Consider the following 17,957-nt stretch of genomic DNA (forward strand, 5'->3'; position numbering starts at 1 on the left):
TTTAAATCTGGAGGTTGCGGGTTCAACCCGGCTCGTACAAATGAGTTCGGAACTTATGTACGAAATATCATTTGGTATTTACCAGTCGCTTTTCGGTGAAGGAAAACATCGTGAGGAAACCGAGCTAATCCGAATAAAGCCTAGTTTACTCACTGGGTTGGAAGGTCAGATGGCAGTCGCTTTCATAAAAACTAGTGCCTACGCCAATTCTTGGGATTAGTTGCCAAGCGGACCGCAGGCTCCCATGAGCCGTGGCAAAATGCCGGTACAACACGAGGAAGATGATGATGAGATTTATTTTAACCGAACAACTGTAACAATATAGCGGGAAATAAAAGGCTTTTTATTTTAAATTGATTTACTATTTATGAATAAGGAAAGTTAGCCTGTGCAAAGTCCGTGTAAAGTCCGTGCAAAGTCCGTGCAAAGTTCGCTTGGTCCGATTCTTCTTGTAGGGTCTGCGAGGTGTACCGTAGTTACGAGACGGTGCAGGTGGCGGTGTAAGATAACCCCATGTAGCAGGCCTTCTCGCCCCGTACCAGTCGGAAGTACCCCTTTTCCCCCCACCCTTCCCCCCACGAGTTCTTGAGAGTCCAGTATTTCTTGCCGTTTTCTGACGGAACACAATTCCAATAGTATTAGTCAGTATTTAGTAGTGTAGGCATATTAGGCATAGGGCTATACAGTACAATACAGCCACGAACGTGTCGTTACCGGGATGCTGCTTAAAACATCTGACACAAATTAAAAGGCCTATTATGCCGGCTACATACGTAACGATAAATCGTTGCGATAAAACTGTGCAGTCCGACTGTGCGATAAATCGAACGTTCCTAGTGCCTCCACACGCCTCCGATATCGGAGCCGATCGTCAGTTCTCCGCAAAGCTCATCAGAAACAACATGTCATCCACAATGGCACTGCTTTGGAGTTAGATTTATGATTTCTCTATTATACAGATGTATAATGTAGGTAAAGCCATACGATTAAATAAAATTATAGTATGAGCGTAGGAAAACATGAAAAATCCCGTAAGTACATAAATAAGTTTTTGCCAAAAATTTCATTTTTGGTACAAGCTTTTATTGCTGACTGTACTTTTCTTACAACAGACAACTAATACTCATCAAGACAATTATAAAAACCCCTAACAATATTAGGTTGCGTTGTTTTATCACAGAGTTCCTATGGCCACCTCCTGTCTCCATCCTCAGATCAGCTCAATGGTGCCATAATATTGGATTGTCATCCGATTTATACATGCAAATTACAAATACAATGCAAATACAAAAAAAAAATCAGCTCAATCGGAAACCGGGAAGTGGATCAAATTTAACTTGCTAGATTTGATTACAGACCGACAAACAGACAGACAACAGTCAGGTGAAACTAAATAAAAGCTTGTAAAAACAGCGACTACGAACACAGAACCCTACTATCGGGTCACTGGCACTAAATGCAGTACCGTCTTGACCATAAGGGCACACGGGGCCCGTGCACACAGGGCCCCGTTCCTCAGGGGGCCCCGAAGGATAGACAGTAACAGTATATATATTTGATTACACATAATAAATGTTAGTTTAATTCACTTTCTTTACTTTCCAAATTCTAAAGATTATTTTTTTCATTAATGTACGAGTACTTACTTGAATAATAGGTAACCCACGTGCGCACACAAGCGAGCGACGTGAAGTACTGCCAAAATGAACGGTCGCCATCCACACGCAACGATAAAACTGTGCAGTTCGCTTCGACAACGATTTTTCTGATATAATTTGCAACTGCCACCGATCAACGATTTATCGTAACGATTTGTCATACACACGGTTCGATTTATCTGCACAGTCGGACTGCACAGTTTTATCGCAACGATTTATCGTTACGTATGTAGCCGGCATTATAAGGCATATTAGATACTCATTACAATACAATACAATAACTCTTTATTGCACACATCCTTAAAAAAATATAAAAATAATCTTTGATTTTATTAAGCAGTATTCGCACGATCATACACGAGCACAACGGTCTTGTAAGAACGAGACAAGTAAGGTCGTTTATCTTATTATTTCACTCTATCCTATAGCTTGAAATGATAGCTGATCGGGACGTGTAGACGCGGCTCGCGGTTATAATAATTGGCTGTTTGCGTTTTTATTTTTAAAAAGTATAAAACACTACAGTAATAAGTTATTACTGTAGTGTTTTTTTACTTCCCGTCCGCTAGAGCAGGACAGCGATAGTTTGATTTTTTTTATTAGAGTTTGAGAATAACGAAGAACTTCGCGTACTATTTTTGCTACAATTAGGTGAACATTTCCGAGCATATTGGAGAAAAGGTATTATTAGGTAGGGTAAGGTTACTAATATTTAATATGAAGTCAAATGCTTATATTTTTCTAATAAAAAAAATATGCCTACATAAATGTACATTTGTGTAGGCATAATAAATACTCAGGTACCATATGGTCAACATGATTTAGCGAAAGTTGATTTCAGTTTTTATTAGCGACTTTAAAGTAAGTAATATTGTAGATATTGTAAATCTGAGTAGTAGAGTTAGGCCGGAGCCCCACTGCTGCGCACGCTATGTACTCGACCCACGTTCCTATACAAAATTTCGTGGACTTGCCCACGGTTTGTATTAAAACGTGGGCCGTGGATGTAGCGTGCGCAGCAGTGGGGCTCCGGCCTTAAACCAAAAAAAGACTGCAGCGATTTTGATATCCCACGCAGTGCAAGTGTTATTTTAAACGTCAAACAGCTATGAAATTAAGACGTATAAATAACACTTGCACTGCGTGGGCTATCAGAATTGCTGCAGACTTTTCTTCGTCTAACTGTATTGGCTCGTAATATTCCTACACAGTTCTTTGCCTTGAACTTGCAAGTATCGTAAGTCGAGAAGAATATAGGTATTAACTGCACTTGACGATTCTATTTCCTATATCAATGTTTTTTACCTTTTTTTTACAGAGAAAAAGGCTCTCCAATTGTAAAAAAAATTAAAAAGTATGAAAAACATGTCTCACGTCAAGTTACTATTACTGCTAACAATCTTAAAACTAGTTCTATTTGCGCCAGCAATGCGGTCGGCAGTAATGCTGGTGCAGTAGGTATGAATCCAAACGCCACCTTTAGAATAGAACAGTCGGACGCCCCGCTGGTCGCCCTGCTAGTGCTTACACTTTGACGGCCTCCGCTAAAACAAGCGCGGGTGCACTGTGTGTCTATAATAAAAAATAGTATAAGGGCCTCTACACACTAGCGTCTCCCCAGCGTCAGCGTCTAGTCAACTCTATGGCTACTCGATTCATCATTGGCGCAACTGCTCAGCGACGCCATTTTCCATAGCGCTGACTAGACACCGACGCTCAAAAGACACTATTAGTGTAGCCCTCCAGTAGACACGTTCACGTTAGACCGGGCCGTGGCCGGGCCGAAGCTTCCGGAGCTTCGTTTTCTATGGAAAGCACCACGTGATCACCGATCAGCCGTCATAGAAAATGACGTCGGACGCCCCGGGCCGGGCACGGCCCGGTCTAGCGTGAGTCATCCCTTACCCGTACGACGGGTTGCGAGGGTCGAAGTGGACACCCCCTCCGTGCTCGCGCGCATGTTTTAGCGGAGGCTCGTAGAGACAAAACGACCATTTTAGGCTTCGAGCAACACGGAAGGGAGGCGGCATTCGCACTATTTCCCCTCTGCCGAGGTACAAGATTAGCGCGTCAATCTAATCTAGCGCGGGTAATAAAACTAGTTGCACTTGGATTTTTCACTAGACCGAGTCCAGACGCGCGCGTGAACACTGCTGCACAAAAATGCCTGTTTGCTCGGTTTTTTGTTATAAAAAGAGGTCGGGGACATCAAATTTACAAAAAGAAAGTGTTACATTTCACATGTAATATTTTTTTTTACATATCATACGTTTAATTACATTCAAACACAATTATTATATTTTAGTCTCATGTAATTGTTGGATTTATCGATTTTGCTCGCTCAGTACAAATTGCGGATCGGTCGAGCGACAAATCCGACTTCTCATCTCTCAGAATACAATAACATACTTCAACGAAAATGTGTTAGTGTGCGTGTTGTGACACTTGTCACTCGTCCGTACACAAAAAGAGATCGAGGTTTGCAAGATTTGTCTTTGACGTGTGTCATTTTCTATGTATTTGTGTCGTAATTACAGATTGGATTTTGTATGTAAGTGTGTGAGAAGTGCGACTGTGTGCACCTTTCCCCCCGCGAAAAATGGCAGAAAGATTTGTACGTTGAGATATCGCTTGGGCCCCTCCCTTCCGATGTGTCGGAAGCCGGTGTTGCTCGAAGATTTTAGGTTTTTACCTATTCCATAGCCAACTAATAATACGGCGTGATCTGCCTCGCCTTTACACTCCACAGGCTTATAAATGCCTTTCGTATATTCATATAGTTCAGAAGAATCCAGACCTGCAAACAATATACTGTTTCATCTCTTATATCCTGAAAGTGGTGTACCTATTAAGTAAGAAACGATATCAATGTGACTAACATTTCGACCATAAATAATGTAAATACAATGTACCTACAGCCTACAGCCTAAAGAGTTTTATTAGATTTGCATAGTTATGGTAAGGTAGAATATCTACCTACGCACAACTGGACCGATTGAGATGAAATTTCGTATGGAGATAGTTTCAGGCCCAGGGAAGGCCCTAGGATTGTTTTAAATAATCATCATCATTCTACATTCATAAATGATAATAAAAAAAAACCACTTTGACTTATTCTACCCACCCACTACTTACCCACTGCCAAAGGTCCTGTTTCGTACAAAAACTGCTTTAACGTTTCTTCATCCTTCGGTACAAGTAATTGAAAACTTGTCACGGCAGTAACATGTGTCTTATTTCCCTTCATCGTTTGACATATTGTCGGTATTCCAGTGTAAGGATATTCACTTTCCGGTGACAAATACCATTCTTTTTCATCGTCGTGGTATTGATAATGTCTAGAAATGCAAAAAAATCTCGGCTATCTGTCGATTGTCACCTTGAGTAGTTCCGCAGGTTCCCTATATCTTGAGATACTTAGTATAATGGCTTATCGATTTCACTGGTGACCGAAGAGCTGGCAGCTTTCTCGCTCAACGTATTAGCTTCGCAATACAGCGGGGAAATGCTGCCAGCGTCCTCGGCACCATGCCAAAGGGGCCCAATTTCTTAGACGTATTTTAATTTTATTTAATTTTATTTTATTTAGTACTTATTAGTTTTAGTTTTAATTTAGTTTTATTTTATAGATAAGTTAGTTTATTTTATTTTTAATGTTTGTATCTACCTTATAAATAAACCTTAGTATAATTATTTAGATTTAGATGCTTTATGCCAGTAATGCATATTACTAGACTTGCAGAATGACAGAAGTACTTAAAAAGACGAAAGTCGCAATGTTTTACATTACTATTAATTTACTACTTATTCGTCATATTCATAACTTTATTTGTCATGTCCAAAACTAATTAATAACAATTCCAAGACTCAACCAGCATAGTGCGTGTCGGAGTACGCATTATGGAGGGCGCGGTACCTTTATATGCTACAAATAAAGTAACTTAATAAGTGCACACCTAGTTGACCCTAGACACTAGCGTCTTTTGAGAGTTTTGAGCGTCGGCGTCTAGTCAGCTCTATGGAAAATGACGTCGCTGCGCAGTTGCGCCAATGTTGCGTCGAGCTCGGGAGCTAGTGTGGGGTGGCCCCAGATCATAGAGTGGCCCTGGCCCTAAGTCCTAACTTCGCTCGGCCGATAATGCACTCACTTCATAAGATCATCGGGCCATCCATCCATACAAGTATTTCTTTTTCTGTTGTCATATTGAGCGCAGTCTAGCCCCTCTTGATCAGAAAAAGCGATTAACTCCTTGTGCTTAATTGCGTACTGCCCTTCAATATTTCCTGTGAAATAATTATCATACAAAGCTAGATATACGCGATGATTTTTATTCGGTGATCAGGAACATTGTTTTCGAACTCAGTAGATCACGTAGATCACGTTGAAGTCGTAATTACATGGAAAGAAACTTGTTTTTTTTTTAATCATAATTTTAACTTTGAGATTAATTTACCCTAAAATCCTTGTCACTCTACTAATCGGTATCTATAGCCCCCTCCAGACTATGCACGTATATCGCGAGTGAAGCCGCGAACGCGAGTGTGGCGTCGATTTCGCAGATTGTTCACGCCTTCGCGCCTTGTTCTCCGTTTTTTGTCGGTATTTCGGCCCGCGTCAAAGGAGACGCAAAGCGCGAACTTGCAAGACTCCACATTACACACTATTTTGGCTCTTCTGTGGCAAGATAAATATTAATTATATTATGATTATATTATATTAAGAGCCCTTATTCCTTAGAGCGTTCACCGATTTTGCGAAATAACACTCGATAGATGGCGTTAGCGCTCGGTACGCGAGCGCCGGCAAAGCTAAGCGCGTTTCAACGCAGACAAGAATAATTTTGATACTTTTCAATTTAATTTGCAAGTAAATTTATTTTAACGTTATATTGGCACTCTGTATTTTATTTTATAAGCATGGTAGTAGTCAATAGAGTATATGTGATGAGATAATATATAACCAACGACGAGTAAAAAATAATGATTGTTTACCTCTGTATGTCATGGAATTATTGTGACAAGTTCATCCACGAAGTCAAGTAACTTATTCAAGTCAGTTCACCAAGGAAGTTGAATAATTAAATGTTTTAAAGATAAGGTTATATTAAATAATAATATATACAGGGTGGCCAAAAATAAGTGCATTCCCGTTGCCAGGGAGGTTTAGGGATTATACTGAACTAAGCAACCGCGAACCGCGATGGGACCAACCCCGAAATCGCGAAAAAAAAATTTGGCTGTTTCATACATTTTGTCTAGTCCATTTTCTATGGGAGGGTAATTTTTTTTCCAGCAACCATTTTCTTGTCAGCAGCGGAAAAGCACTTATTTTATGGCCACCCTGTATAATGACAATAAATTCGAGAGTACCTGCAAGTAACAACTACTGAACTCTCTGAAGTTCGATTTTATGTCTAAAACAGAAGTATCTCCGTTTTTAGGGTTCCGTACCCAAAGGGTAAAACGGGACCCTATTACTAAGACTCCGCTGTCCGTCCGTCCGTCCGTCCGTCAATCACCAGGCTGTATCTCACGAATCGAGATAGCTAGACAGTTGAAATTTTCACAGATGATGTATTTCTGTTGCCGCTATAACAACAAATACTAAAACAGAATAAAATAAAGATTTAAGTGGGGCTCCCATACTGTTGTAAACGTGATTTTTGACAGAAGTTAAGCAACGTCGGGCTCGGGCGGGGCCAGTACTTGGATGGGTGACCGTTTTTATAGATAATGGTACGGAACCCTTCGTGTGCGAGTCCGACTCGCACTTGGCCGGTTTTTATTTAGAACGAAGTTGATTTATAAGGTTTACTTGATCCTTGTGGGAAGCAAATGAAGCTTTATTTGTAAGTATGTATGTAATATAAAATAATATTAATAATCTATCAACCGCATCTAGATCGATAGTGCTCGTCAAGGAAAATCTATTGAGCCCAAACACGATGGAGTTATGATGAGTAGATTAGGAGTTCTGGTGACCAACTCCTGACTCCATCATGAAAACCTGGACTTCATCTAGATTCTAGATCGATGGTGCTTGTCGGGGCAAATCTATTGATCCCAAACACGATGGAGTTATGATGAATAGATTAGGACTTCTGGGGACCAACTCCTGACCCCATCTCGTAATGGAGTCAGGAGTTGGTCACCAGAAGAGTCTCATGACTCTGGACCTCATCTAGATAGATGGTGCTCGTCAGGGCAAATCTAATGAGCCCAATCACGATAGAGTGATAATGAGTAGATTAGGATTTCTGGTGACCAACTCCTGACTCCATCATGAGAACCTGGACTTCATCTAGATCGATGGTGCTCGTCGGGGCAAATCTATTGAGCCCAAACACGATGGAGTTATGATGAGTAGATTAGAACATCTGGTGACCATCTCATGATGGAGTCAGGAGCTGGTCACCAGAAGGGTCTCATGACCCTGGACCTCATCTAGATAGATGGTGCTCGTCGAGGCAAATCGATTGAGCCCAAACACGATGGAGTGATAATGAGTAGATTAGGAGTTCTAGTGACCAACTCCTGACTCCATCATGAGAACCTGGACCTCATCTAGATCGATGGTGTTCGTCAAGGAAAATCTATTGAGCCCAAACAAGATGGAGTTATGATGAGTAGATTAGGAGTTCGGTGACCATTACTGACTCCATCATGAGAACCTGGACTTCATCTAGATCGATGGTGCTCGTCGGGGCAAATCTATTGAGCCCAAACACGATGGAGTTATTATGAGTAGATTAGAACATCTGGTGACCATCTCATGATGGAGTCAGGAGTTGGTCACCAGAAGGGTCTCATGACCCTGGACCTCATCTAGATAGATGGTGCTCGTCGAGGCAAATCGATTGAGCCCAAACACGATGGACTTATGATGAGTAAATTAGGACTTCTGGTGACCATCTCATGATGGAGTCAGAAGTTGGTCACCAGAAGGGTCTCATGACCCTGGACCTTATCTAGATAGATGGTGCTCGTCAGGGCAAATCATTTGAACCCAAACACGATGGAGTGTTAATGAGTAGATTAGGAGTTCTGGTGACCAACTCCTGACTCCATCATGAGAACCTGGACCTCATCTAGATCGATGGTGTTCGTCAAGGAAAATCTATTGAGCCCAAACACGATGGAGTTATGATGAGTAGATTAGGAGTTCGGTGACCATTCCTGACTCCATCATGAGAACCTGGACATCATCCAGGTCGTCCGGGTATAATAAAAATGCAAACCCTAACCAGAATTCAAGTAACACTGAAAATCTATCACATAAGCGAGAGTCGGTTGTTAAAATTAAATATGGTGTAAAAAATGTACACCCTTGGATCAAGATTTTCTAATCATAGTATACAGCACTTCTCGGAACTCTCTCGATGGTTACGAAAGCAACGAACGCCTGACGGTCGAGCACAGGTCCGTCCCCTAAGCGCACTCGGCGGAGACTGAGCGCGCGGTGTCGGTGCAGCGTGATTTGTACGTCTTTAAAAAAATATAGATTTACGGCTAGGTAGGTCCTATAGTTATGATTTTTTTTTTATGAGTAGACATAAAGTTACAATTTGATAAAATATTATTTTTGGGGCAAAATATAAGTCCAATTTGCGATAAAAAAATGTAATGTAACCCTGTTTTCACCAAAAAAATGAAGAAAACTCGGAAGGTTTTTTATCAATTTTTTAAAATGAATCTTCGATTTTCAAGCATGTCAGCCCCTCGTACAAGATATGGTGAGTTGAATTGTAATCATTCATGTACCAAATGATTCTTGTTTACTGCAAAATTGAGAACCGAAACGACCCTTCTCACTGCAAAATTTGAAAAAGACTCCTAAGAAAACTCATTTATTTTAGGTTCAAAAAGAGAAAATGAAAATTTGAACGTTTTCAGCCCCTAGTTTAAGAAATGATTATTTAAGTACGTTATCAGTTTTTGAATAAATACTAATAGTTACGTCGTAATCTTAAATGAAAAAGGAAGCATTTTGCAAAATACGCTCGTCTGTAGGAGTAAGGACTCTTAAGCAGCTATATTTTACGGTTTCACAAGAAAACAAAATGAAAAAACCGGGCAAGTGCGAGTCGGACTCGCGCACGAAGGGTTCCGTACCATAATGCAAAAAAAAAAAAAAGCCACCATCACCCATCTACTGACCACTCCCGACGTTGCTTAACTTTGGTCAAAAATCACGTTTGTTGTATGGGAGCCCCATTTAAATCTTTATTTTATTCTGTTTTTAGTATTTGTTGTTATAGCGGCAACAGAAATACATCATCTGTGAAAATTTCAACTGTCTAGCTATCACGGTTCGTGAGATACAGCCTGGTGACAGACGGACGGACGGACGGACGGACGGACGGACGGACAGCGAAGTCTTAGTAATAGGGTCCCGTTTTACCCTTTGGGTACGGAACCCTAAAAACAGCTAAATCACGTATGATGCCATAGATAACTAACAGTTTAACTCGATCAGCTGATGCTTTTCCGCCATCTTGCCGCAAACCAAACTGCGAAATCGCCGTGAAGTGTGCGAGTGTGGAGTCATACGTCAACTTCGCGATATGTTCGCTTCGCGACGTCGCGCCGCGATTCACGCACATAGTCTGGAGGGGGCTTATGAGTTATTAGCCTCTTTACAAACTTAATGGCAATTGATAATTTATGAGTAAATACTTGTCATTGTCATTGTCATATGCATAAACAAAGTCATAGATCCGTCAAATTTCCCGCCATATCGATGGCACTTGATGTATCGTAGTTACTTCATGTAGGATAACCATGTATTTAGTGGTTATTAGTTTTAATTATGTTTTAACTTTTAATTAATTAAACAATGAGATAATTGCGTGACACCTAGCCTAATAAGTTTAATTTGGGCTGGATATTAATATTTTTCTACTCCTGATCACCGATTAAAAATCATCGTGTAGGTATATACTTAAATGGGCATTTTCCGACAAAAGTGTACCATTTCCTTTTTTTACTCAATACCATCAACTTTTGGGTTATTTCTACTCGGAATCACGAGGACTATGGATTTAAAAAGGAAAAAAATGTATCCGAAAAAAAATTACAGTTTTGTGACGCGTTTCTTCATAAGTAAGTACATTTTGTATAGACCGTTACAAAACGGACACCCAAAATTAGTATGAAAAACGGAGGACATTTTTTTCTTTGTTTTAATGAATAGTCCTCGTCATTCTGAGTCGATATATAGATTTAGATTTATTTATTTCATAATATGAAATTAGCATTAGGTACATCTGTAAATTAAAGGCAAATAAAAATGAAATACAAATTAAACATTGATACTACTTACCAGTGGCACTAAAGACCCAGCTGCTCTGGCAATGGCCCTGGTCTTTCACGTGCGTGGCTGCGTCATGGTCGCGCCAGTCGAACTGGTCGGGCGCCGTGATCGCCTCAGCAGGGTACTCCAGCCTAATCGCGCGACCATCACTCGCGGCATCAAAGCACTTAAAACCCAGATATTGGCGTCTTTCTTCTATAATCAAATCTGTGAAACGGTTGATTCCGACCTCGTTTTGTGGATATCTCGCGTTACGTTCATTAATCCGCTTTAGATTTTGCTTGAAAATGTCAAGACGTGTCAAGTATTCTTCGGGATTATATGTTTTGCCGTGTTTCTGGACAAATTCTTTGAACAGGTTGTCAGCGTCGCCAATGTCGTAATATGGCGGTGACTGCGCGGAGGCGCTGATAACCACCAACAAAGGAATTAGGAGAAACATATGTCTAACAGCAGACCTGACAGTGTCTACTGTACGCGCATGTTCTTTTTATTATACAAACATTTAGAGTCAGTCCGTTTTAAGGCGTAGCTCTTTCATGTCAACTTATTAACCGAGCGAAGCATAGGTCACCGTTTCAGCTCGTGCAACGTTTGCTCACCGTTTCTTGTGAAATAATGTACGCCAGTAGGGCTAAAAGATGGTCGGCTCTTTATCATTTGTCACCATGCCTGTCACGTTCTAACAAATATGTAAGTGCGAAAGTGACGCATGGCATGACAGGTGGTAAAAATGCGACCGTGATACCGCTTCTGGATAACAGCATATAGAGTTAGGTAAGTACTATCATGGTCTAATAAAACATGGTCTTCTATTCCCAGAGTGACACGGGCCTACGTCACAATAACATTGCCACTTTATTTCAACATAACATGTTACATGGGTACATTATACCTATGGTTAATAAGTTAAAATATTTCTTTATAATTTTATAATTTTCATTTATATGTATTTTATCTTAAATTTTACAATAACACGTCATTTTTAATTATTCGATAGCAATATCTTCCGATTCACGACAGAAATTTCAGACGTTCGGGTAATTCTGTTTACACTACTGACAACACAGGATAGCGCTGTCACATTTGACAATTCGGATCTAGATTTTCATGCCCTGACCGTCATCCTTGTCGAACGCGTGTTAATTGTTATTTCCTTCTCGCTCAGTGTCAGCAGTCGCAGTGTTTTCCAAACTTTTCACGCCGTAAGCTTGGTAATTAATGTGTAACTGTGAATTAGTTTTTCAAACGCTTGTCTTGTATAGATAAATAAGGTTTAATTTTATACATTAGATTTGTTTTATTTTACTATGTTTCTACATGAATAACTTAAAATTAATGCCGTTAAAATAATTTTCACCGTTGGTTAAAATTCTCCCACATTTTAAAGTTTGAGAACCTGTAAACAGCATGATGACGTAGGCCCGTGTCAGTTAGGTCATACGCGAATCTCGGAATAGAGTACCGGGCGGAGTATATTATTATACCATGCAAAGTGTAATGTTTTAACGGACGTCACACTATATCAATAGGTAGGTAGGTAGAAGGACAAACCGCCCAGAAATAGGAGGCTCCCGGCTCGATTCGGAAAATGAATTAGATTTCTACTAGACTTCAACAAAGATATTTGTAAGATAGATAAAATAAAATAATAAATAAAAATAAAAAAGCCCATTTATTCCATAACCAAAGATTAAATTAACATAACAAAAAGGTAATTAAAATCTTCTTTTTTTTTAAATATATTTTGTACACTTAAACTCACTAAAACTTCAACGGCCTCCTAGCCTAGTCGGTAGTGATCCTGCCTACGAAGCAGGAGGTCCCGGGTTCGAATCCTGGTAAGGGCATTTATTTGTGTGTTCATCACAAATATTTGTTCCTGAGTTATGGATGTTTTCTATGTATATACGTATTTATATATGTGTGTATAGTGTATATTATATATATCGTCGTCTAGTACCCACAACACAAGCCTTATTGAGCTTACTGTGGGACTAGGTCGATCTGTGTAAAATTGTGCTATAATATAAAAAAAAAAAAAAAAAAAAAAAAAAAATAATTTTTTTTTGTAACTATAATTATATAATTTGGTTAGGACCCCTCACGGGTAAAGGCCTCCTCCAGCTCTTGCCATCTTTTTCTGTCTTGTGCAGTATTGGGCCAGTCCTTATCTATGTCACGGAGTTCATCTGACCACCTGGCGTTTGGTTTGCCGTGTCTTCTTTTGCCGTCTGGCCCTTTCCACAGCGTGGCCACTTTAGTCCATCTTTTGGCGTGCATTCTAGCAACATGGCCGGCCCATTTCCATTTGGACTTTAGACTGTATTCTAACGCATCTATTATTTTTGTCTTTGCTCTAATATCACTGTGTCTTATCTTATCCTAAGAGTAAGATAGATACTTATGTCAAATTTGACGTTTCCGCGATTCTGGAGGTCCTCTTGAACGATTTCGACAAGTTATGACTTAGATATCCAAGTCACATCTAGTCGATATCTAAATCTCTAAACCGTCTCAAGATCTTGTGATTATCTCGAAATCCGAATAGGCCTGTCCGTCTAGTTCAGTTGTGAAGGAAATATTTTTATAAAAGAAGCAGTGCGGTGGGACCATCCAAGAACTCCAGATTTGATGGACACCCCAGCGTTTTTCATAGATTTGATGTGCAGCGCCACGCGTAATAAATTAAAGAACTATTTCGATCAAAATGCCGTACAAACGGCGCTGTTAATGTCATAGACATAAGGTATAGTTGGTCAAACCAATTTGTCAGTCAGTAAGAACCAGGAAAACTATACTCATCCTTTTCTTTTGGGTGCTAGTATTAGGGTAAGACAAAGATAGTATGATTCTCTCTGTCTATGATTGAAATGAGACAGTCCTTTGATAAACTATATTTTACATAATGCCGGACTGTTTACAATTTCCCTGTCGAAATTTTACTAACGGCGTCGTCATTTTACAAACGTGAAGCCGTTTGTAAATTGACGACGCCGTTTGTAAACGGCGGATTCTTACAAAATGCCTGCGACATATACAAGAAGTGCTCGTTTATAAGATAAATAATTATCCCAAAAAGATCAATATTATACACAGGTCGCACAAATTAGTTAGCCAATTTATCGATAAATGGCGCTGTTTACAATTATGGTTAGTATATTTATCCCTTCATGTGGCACCAGCGAAAACGCGAAAAGTAGTCAAGTGACGCCGCGGATTTGCGCAAAAACAGTCACGTGGCGGGGCCCCGATGGGTGGTCAGCGCAGATTAAAAGAATTTAAAAAAATCGTCGATTTAAGCTTTTCTATGTTTGAAAGTATATTAAATCACATATCGTTATAATCAGCGTTAAATACGCTATTTGGATATAGCAATTAAATTATAATAATGTTTATACATTAGGCCAGACCAGACCTAATCAATGACAGTTTTCCAGTTTCCTCGTTAAAAATGAATACCACCATAAAACAAATTGATGATTGGAGGTGATTGCTATTTAATTATCAAACTAAGACTTCTATTTTTAAAATTACATAGGTAATTAAAAGGGACCTAACATACAATGTATTTTACAAAACAACCTCTGAAAAATCAGGACTGAACTCGGACTAGGCGGTCGTTCCCGAATGAATGGTCCTCCCCGACAAATATTATACCATTTGTGTTTCTTACGGTATGCTATCCTTGTCTATCTCGCTACCTAATTTTGGGCGCTAGAAGAGCGTAACTATACTTAAATGCGTTCAATTTTACCTCTAAATACGGCAACATCTCATTAACCACTCACTGGTGGCCGACAGTTTACTGGTTTTCGCATCGACCCGTGAGTGGTGGGACGCCAGTTTACTGCTTTCGATCCGACCATTATCGGGTTGACCGCCACTTGAAGGGATATACTTCTGATCAAAAGCCTTTTGTGTTTTTTATTACATGAGATACTTGAAAGTTTGTACGGAACCCTCGGTTTCGTTATCAATTCCGTTAACACCACTCCGCTGCACCAAAAATGCTATAAAATTTACGATGGCTGCCAATCACATGCCAAATATCGGCTTCTTAGTTTTAGCAGAAGTCAAAAAATACCGTCACATGTGTATTTTCATCGCTTACTTGTGGGATTAGAATAGGGAATTATCGAACGAGCGAGCGAAGCGAAGCGAAGCGAAGCGAAGTTCTTACATTGAACTTGGAACACACGGCTGGCTAGGGGCACGTCCCGGCATTTCGATATTTTTAAGCTGAACTATCAGAGCATAGTTTGATGGACAATAACTTAAGTAAAATTGTTCTAATTTAAATGAAATTGGGTAAACGTGTAGATGAAGGCATTATATTTTAGTCATTAAATTATGAAAAGACTGGATCATGGGGTCATGGAGCTAGAAGAGCCTAAAAGGCCAAAAAGCTATTTGTGAGGGGTCTTGCTATTCTGGTCATCTTGTTTGGAAGAAAGTATGGTCGAGTTTGGTATCAAATGAAAGCGCTAGGTTTAGACATTTATAATATTGCTTTTTATTTACGATTTTAAAAGAATAAATAGGAAGATAAAAACGACTTAAAATAAATAATGTCAAATACGTGTATTTGACATTTGACAAGAAAGACCACGGCTTACCACAGATACAGTTTATTTTAATCTATATGGTACAGTGCAACAAAATAGTATAAAATAAATGAGGGCGCCACTTTCTACGTAACTGTCACATTTTTGACGTAAAAGTTTAAACATGTCAACAATTTAGTCTGGTTTTTTTAGTTCCATTTTAATTTTATTCCATTTCTACTATTTTATGTCGCACTATAACAACAACAACTGTCTTGCAATAAATTGCACGTGGTTTTCGATCCTTTGCCGACTAAGTAGGTGCATTAAATTGATCTATCTTTTTGGCGAACCGCGAGTTCTCGGTTCGGGGCGACCTACTAGTATCTATCCAACATTTTTTATGGAAATCTGATGATTTATATGAAATTTGGCATGGAGATTTTATAGTTTGTGTGCCGGGGAAGGACAAAGGCAAAAATAAAAGCCTGTACTCAATGTCATAACGTCAATAATATATTATGAGTCTGTCTATGTAACGGTGCAGGTAGCAGTGTACCGTTGCCCTAACATGCACGCGCCTCCTCCTCTTTCTATGCGGAAGTAACCATTTTCCCCCCATTTCGGGCCACAGGAATACTTGCAAGTCCAATACTTTGTGCCGTTTTCTGTAAAACAAAATTATCATTATATTTTTTTTAAATATGGCAACATTATTACATCGGGTGTATGTGAATTATGGAGGGTAGAGGTCAGGAGAAAGCTCTTTTATGGCAGAATATTTGCAAAAGTGTCCAGCTGTCAGCTATAAATAACAGTTCCAAATCTCTCCACAGTAGCGCTAGAGTAGGTAGCTATAGTTGGTCAAGCAGATCTTGTCAGAAAAAGGCGGCAAATTTGAAAAACGTAGGCTCGAAGGGATATCGTCTCATAGAAAATTTGAATTTCGCGCCTTTTTCTACTGACAAGATTTGCTTGACCATCTATAAGAACGTAGGCGTTATTGTCGGAGTGAAGAGCGCTGTCAATGATTTGAAATTTTTTATCAAATATTTTAGGTATGGCGACACCTATTTTTTAAGGTTTTTGACGGACACTTTTTGATACATGGAGATTGTTTTGTGTGATATATGTACTTGGGGGTAGACGCAACTAGGTATGTAAATGTTATGTGGGTAGGTAATCCAAAAATCAGTTCTGTAATAAACGCCGTATGAACAACACCTTGTTCCGTTACTTCATCCCCTAAACAACCCCCGTATACCATATTGGCGACGAGGATGGTATCTACCGTCCATAATATGAATGTTAAATGTAATTTTAATCAAACTAAAAGTTCTTAAGCAGCTCTATGACTAGTTAATTGTAAAATTTTGCCAGTGTTAAAAACTGATCTTAACTGCACAGGATTTGTGTAAACGTCTCATTATTGACACGTCCATTATAGGGGTCTTTTCTATTTATATGTAGTTTTGACTCAAGACTTGTATGGATATATTAAGTATACTACCTATCCCGTAGCCAACTATCAACACGTAACCAACGTATCTAGTAATCCCATGAGTGCACAAATCCGGGATTATAATGCCTTCTTCATAGTGGAACAGGTCATTCACACCCATAACTGAAAAATAGATGGCATAATTAAAAAATCGGTCGAGTACGGTAAGTACCTACTACGAATGCTACCAATCAAATGTTTGTAATTTTTTTTCCAGATTCAGGAATACTATTGAAGAAATCATAATATGAATAAATATTATAGGACATTCTTACACAAATTGATTAAGCCCCACAGTAAACTCAAGAAGGCTCGTGTTGTGGGTACCCAGACAACGAGATATATATGTCGCAGGCATTTTGTAAGAATCCGTCGTTTACAAACGGCGTCGTCAATTTACATACGGCTTCACGTTTGTAAAATGACGACGCCGTTTGTAAAATGCCGAAGGCAAATTGTAAACGGTCCGCATTATGTAAAATACCTTATGATATTAACAGCGCCGTTTGTAATTTGCCGCGGCATCGAGGGGCTCCTATTTCTGGGCGGTTTGCCCTTCGGGTATCTGAAGCTACCTAACGATTACTAACGAACCTAACCTACCTACCTATTGATATACCTAGTGTGACGTCCGTGAAAACATTACACTTTGGGGAAAAAAGCGCAGGTAGGTAGGTAGGTTAGGTTCGTTAGGTAGCTTCAGATGCCCGAAGGGCAAACCGCCCAGAAGTAGTTCTTCACCTCCTCCGCCTCCGTCTAGTTAAGTTGTGAAGGGAATGTTTTTGTAAAAGAAACAGTGCGGTAGAACCATGGTAAAAATAAATAACCCGTACACCCACTGGTGAACACTGTTTATCTAGAACGATAGGACACTTTGTTTCAAAGCAGTGGGATCACGGTTATTTAAAACGCGCGTGAGGATCCGGTGGCGTGGTCTA

General features: G+C 39.6%; 1 protein-coding gene and 1 long non-coding RNA gene across 2 annotated transcripts; both read right to left on the reverse strand.

The window, feature by feature from the left end:
• Positions 1 to 476: 476 nt before the first annotated feature.
• LOC134790353 (procathepsin L-like) lies at positions 477 to 11,413 on the reverse strand. The gene is made up of 5 exons (XM_063761120.1): positions 10,981 to 11,413; positions 5,807 to 5,942; positions 4,794 to 4,996; positions 4,351 to 4,455; positions 477 to 613 (listed from the first exon to the last, which is right to left on the reverse strand). The coding sequence occupies exons 1-5, from the start codon at positions 11,411 to 11,413 to the stop codon at positions 477 to 479; spliced, it is 1,014 nt and encodes a 337-aa protein (XP_063617190.1).
• LOC134791032 (uncharacterized) lies at positions 7,354 to 9,703 on the reverse strand. Its single transcript, XR_010144230.1, has 2 exons — positions 8,622 to 9,703; positions 7,354 to 8,217 (listed from the first exon to the last, which is right to left on the reverse strand). It is a non-coding gene; the product is annotated as an uncharacterized LOC134791032 (long non-coding RNA).
• Positions 11,414 to 17,957: the final 6,544 nt, after the last annotated feature.

The sequence above is a fragment of the Cydia splendana genome, chromosome 5 (assembly GCF_910591565.1).
Source record: "Cydia splendana chromosome 5, ilCydSple1.2, whole genome shotgun sequence".
NCBI classification, from domain to species: Eukaryota; Metazoa; Arthropoda; class Insecta; order Lepidoptera; family Tortricidae; genus Cydia; species Cydia splendana.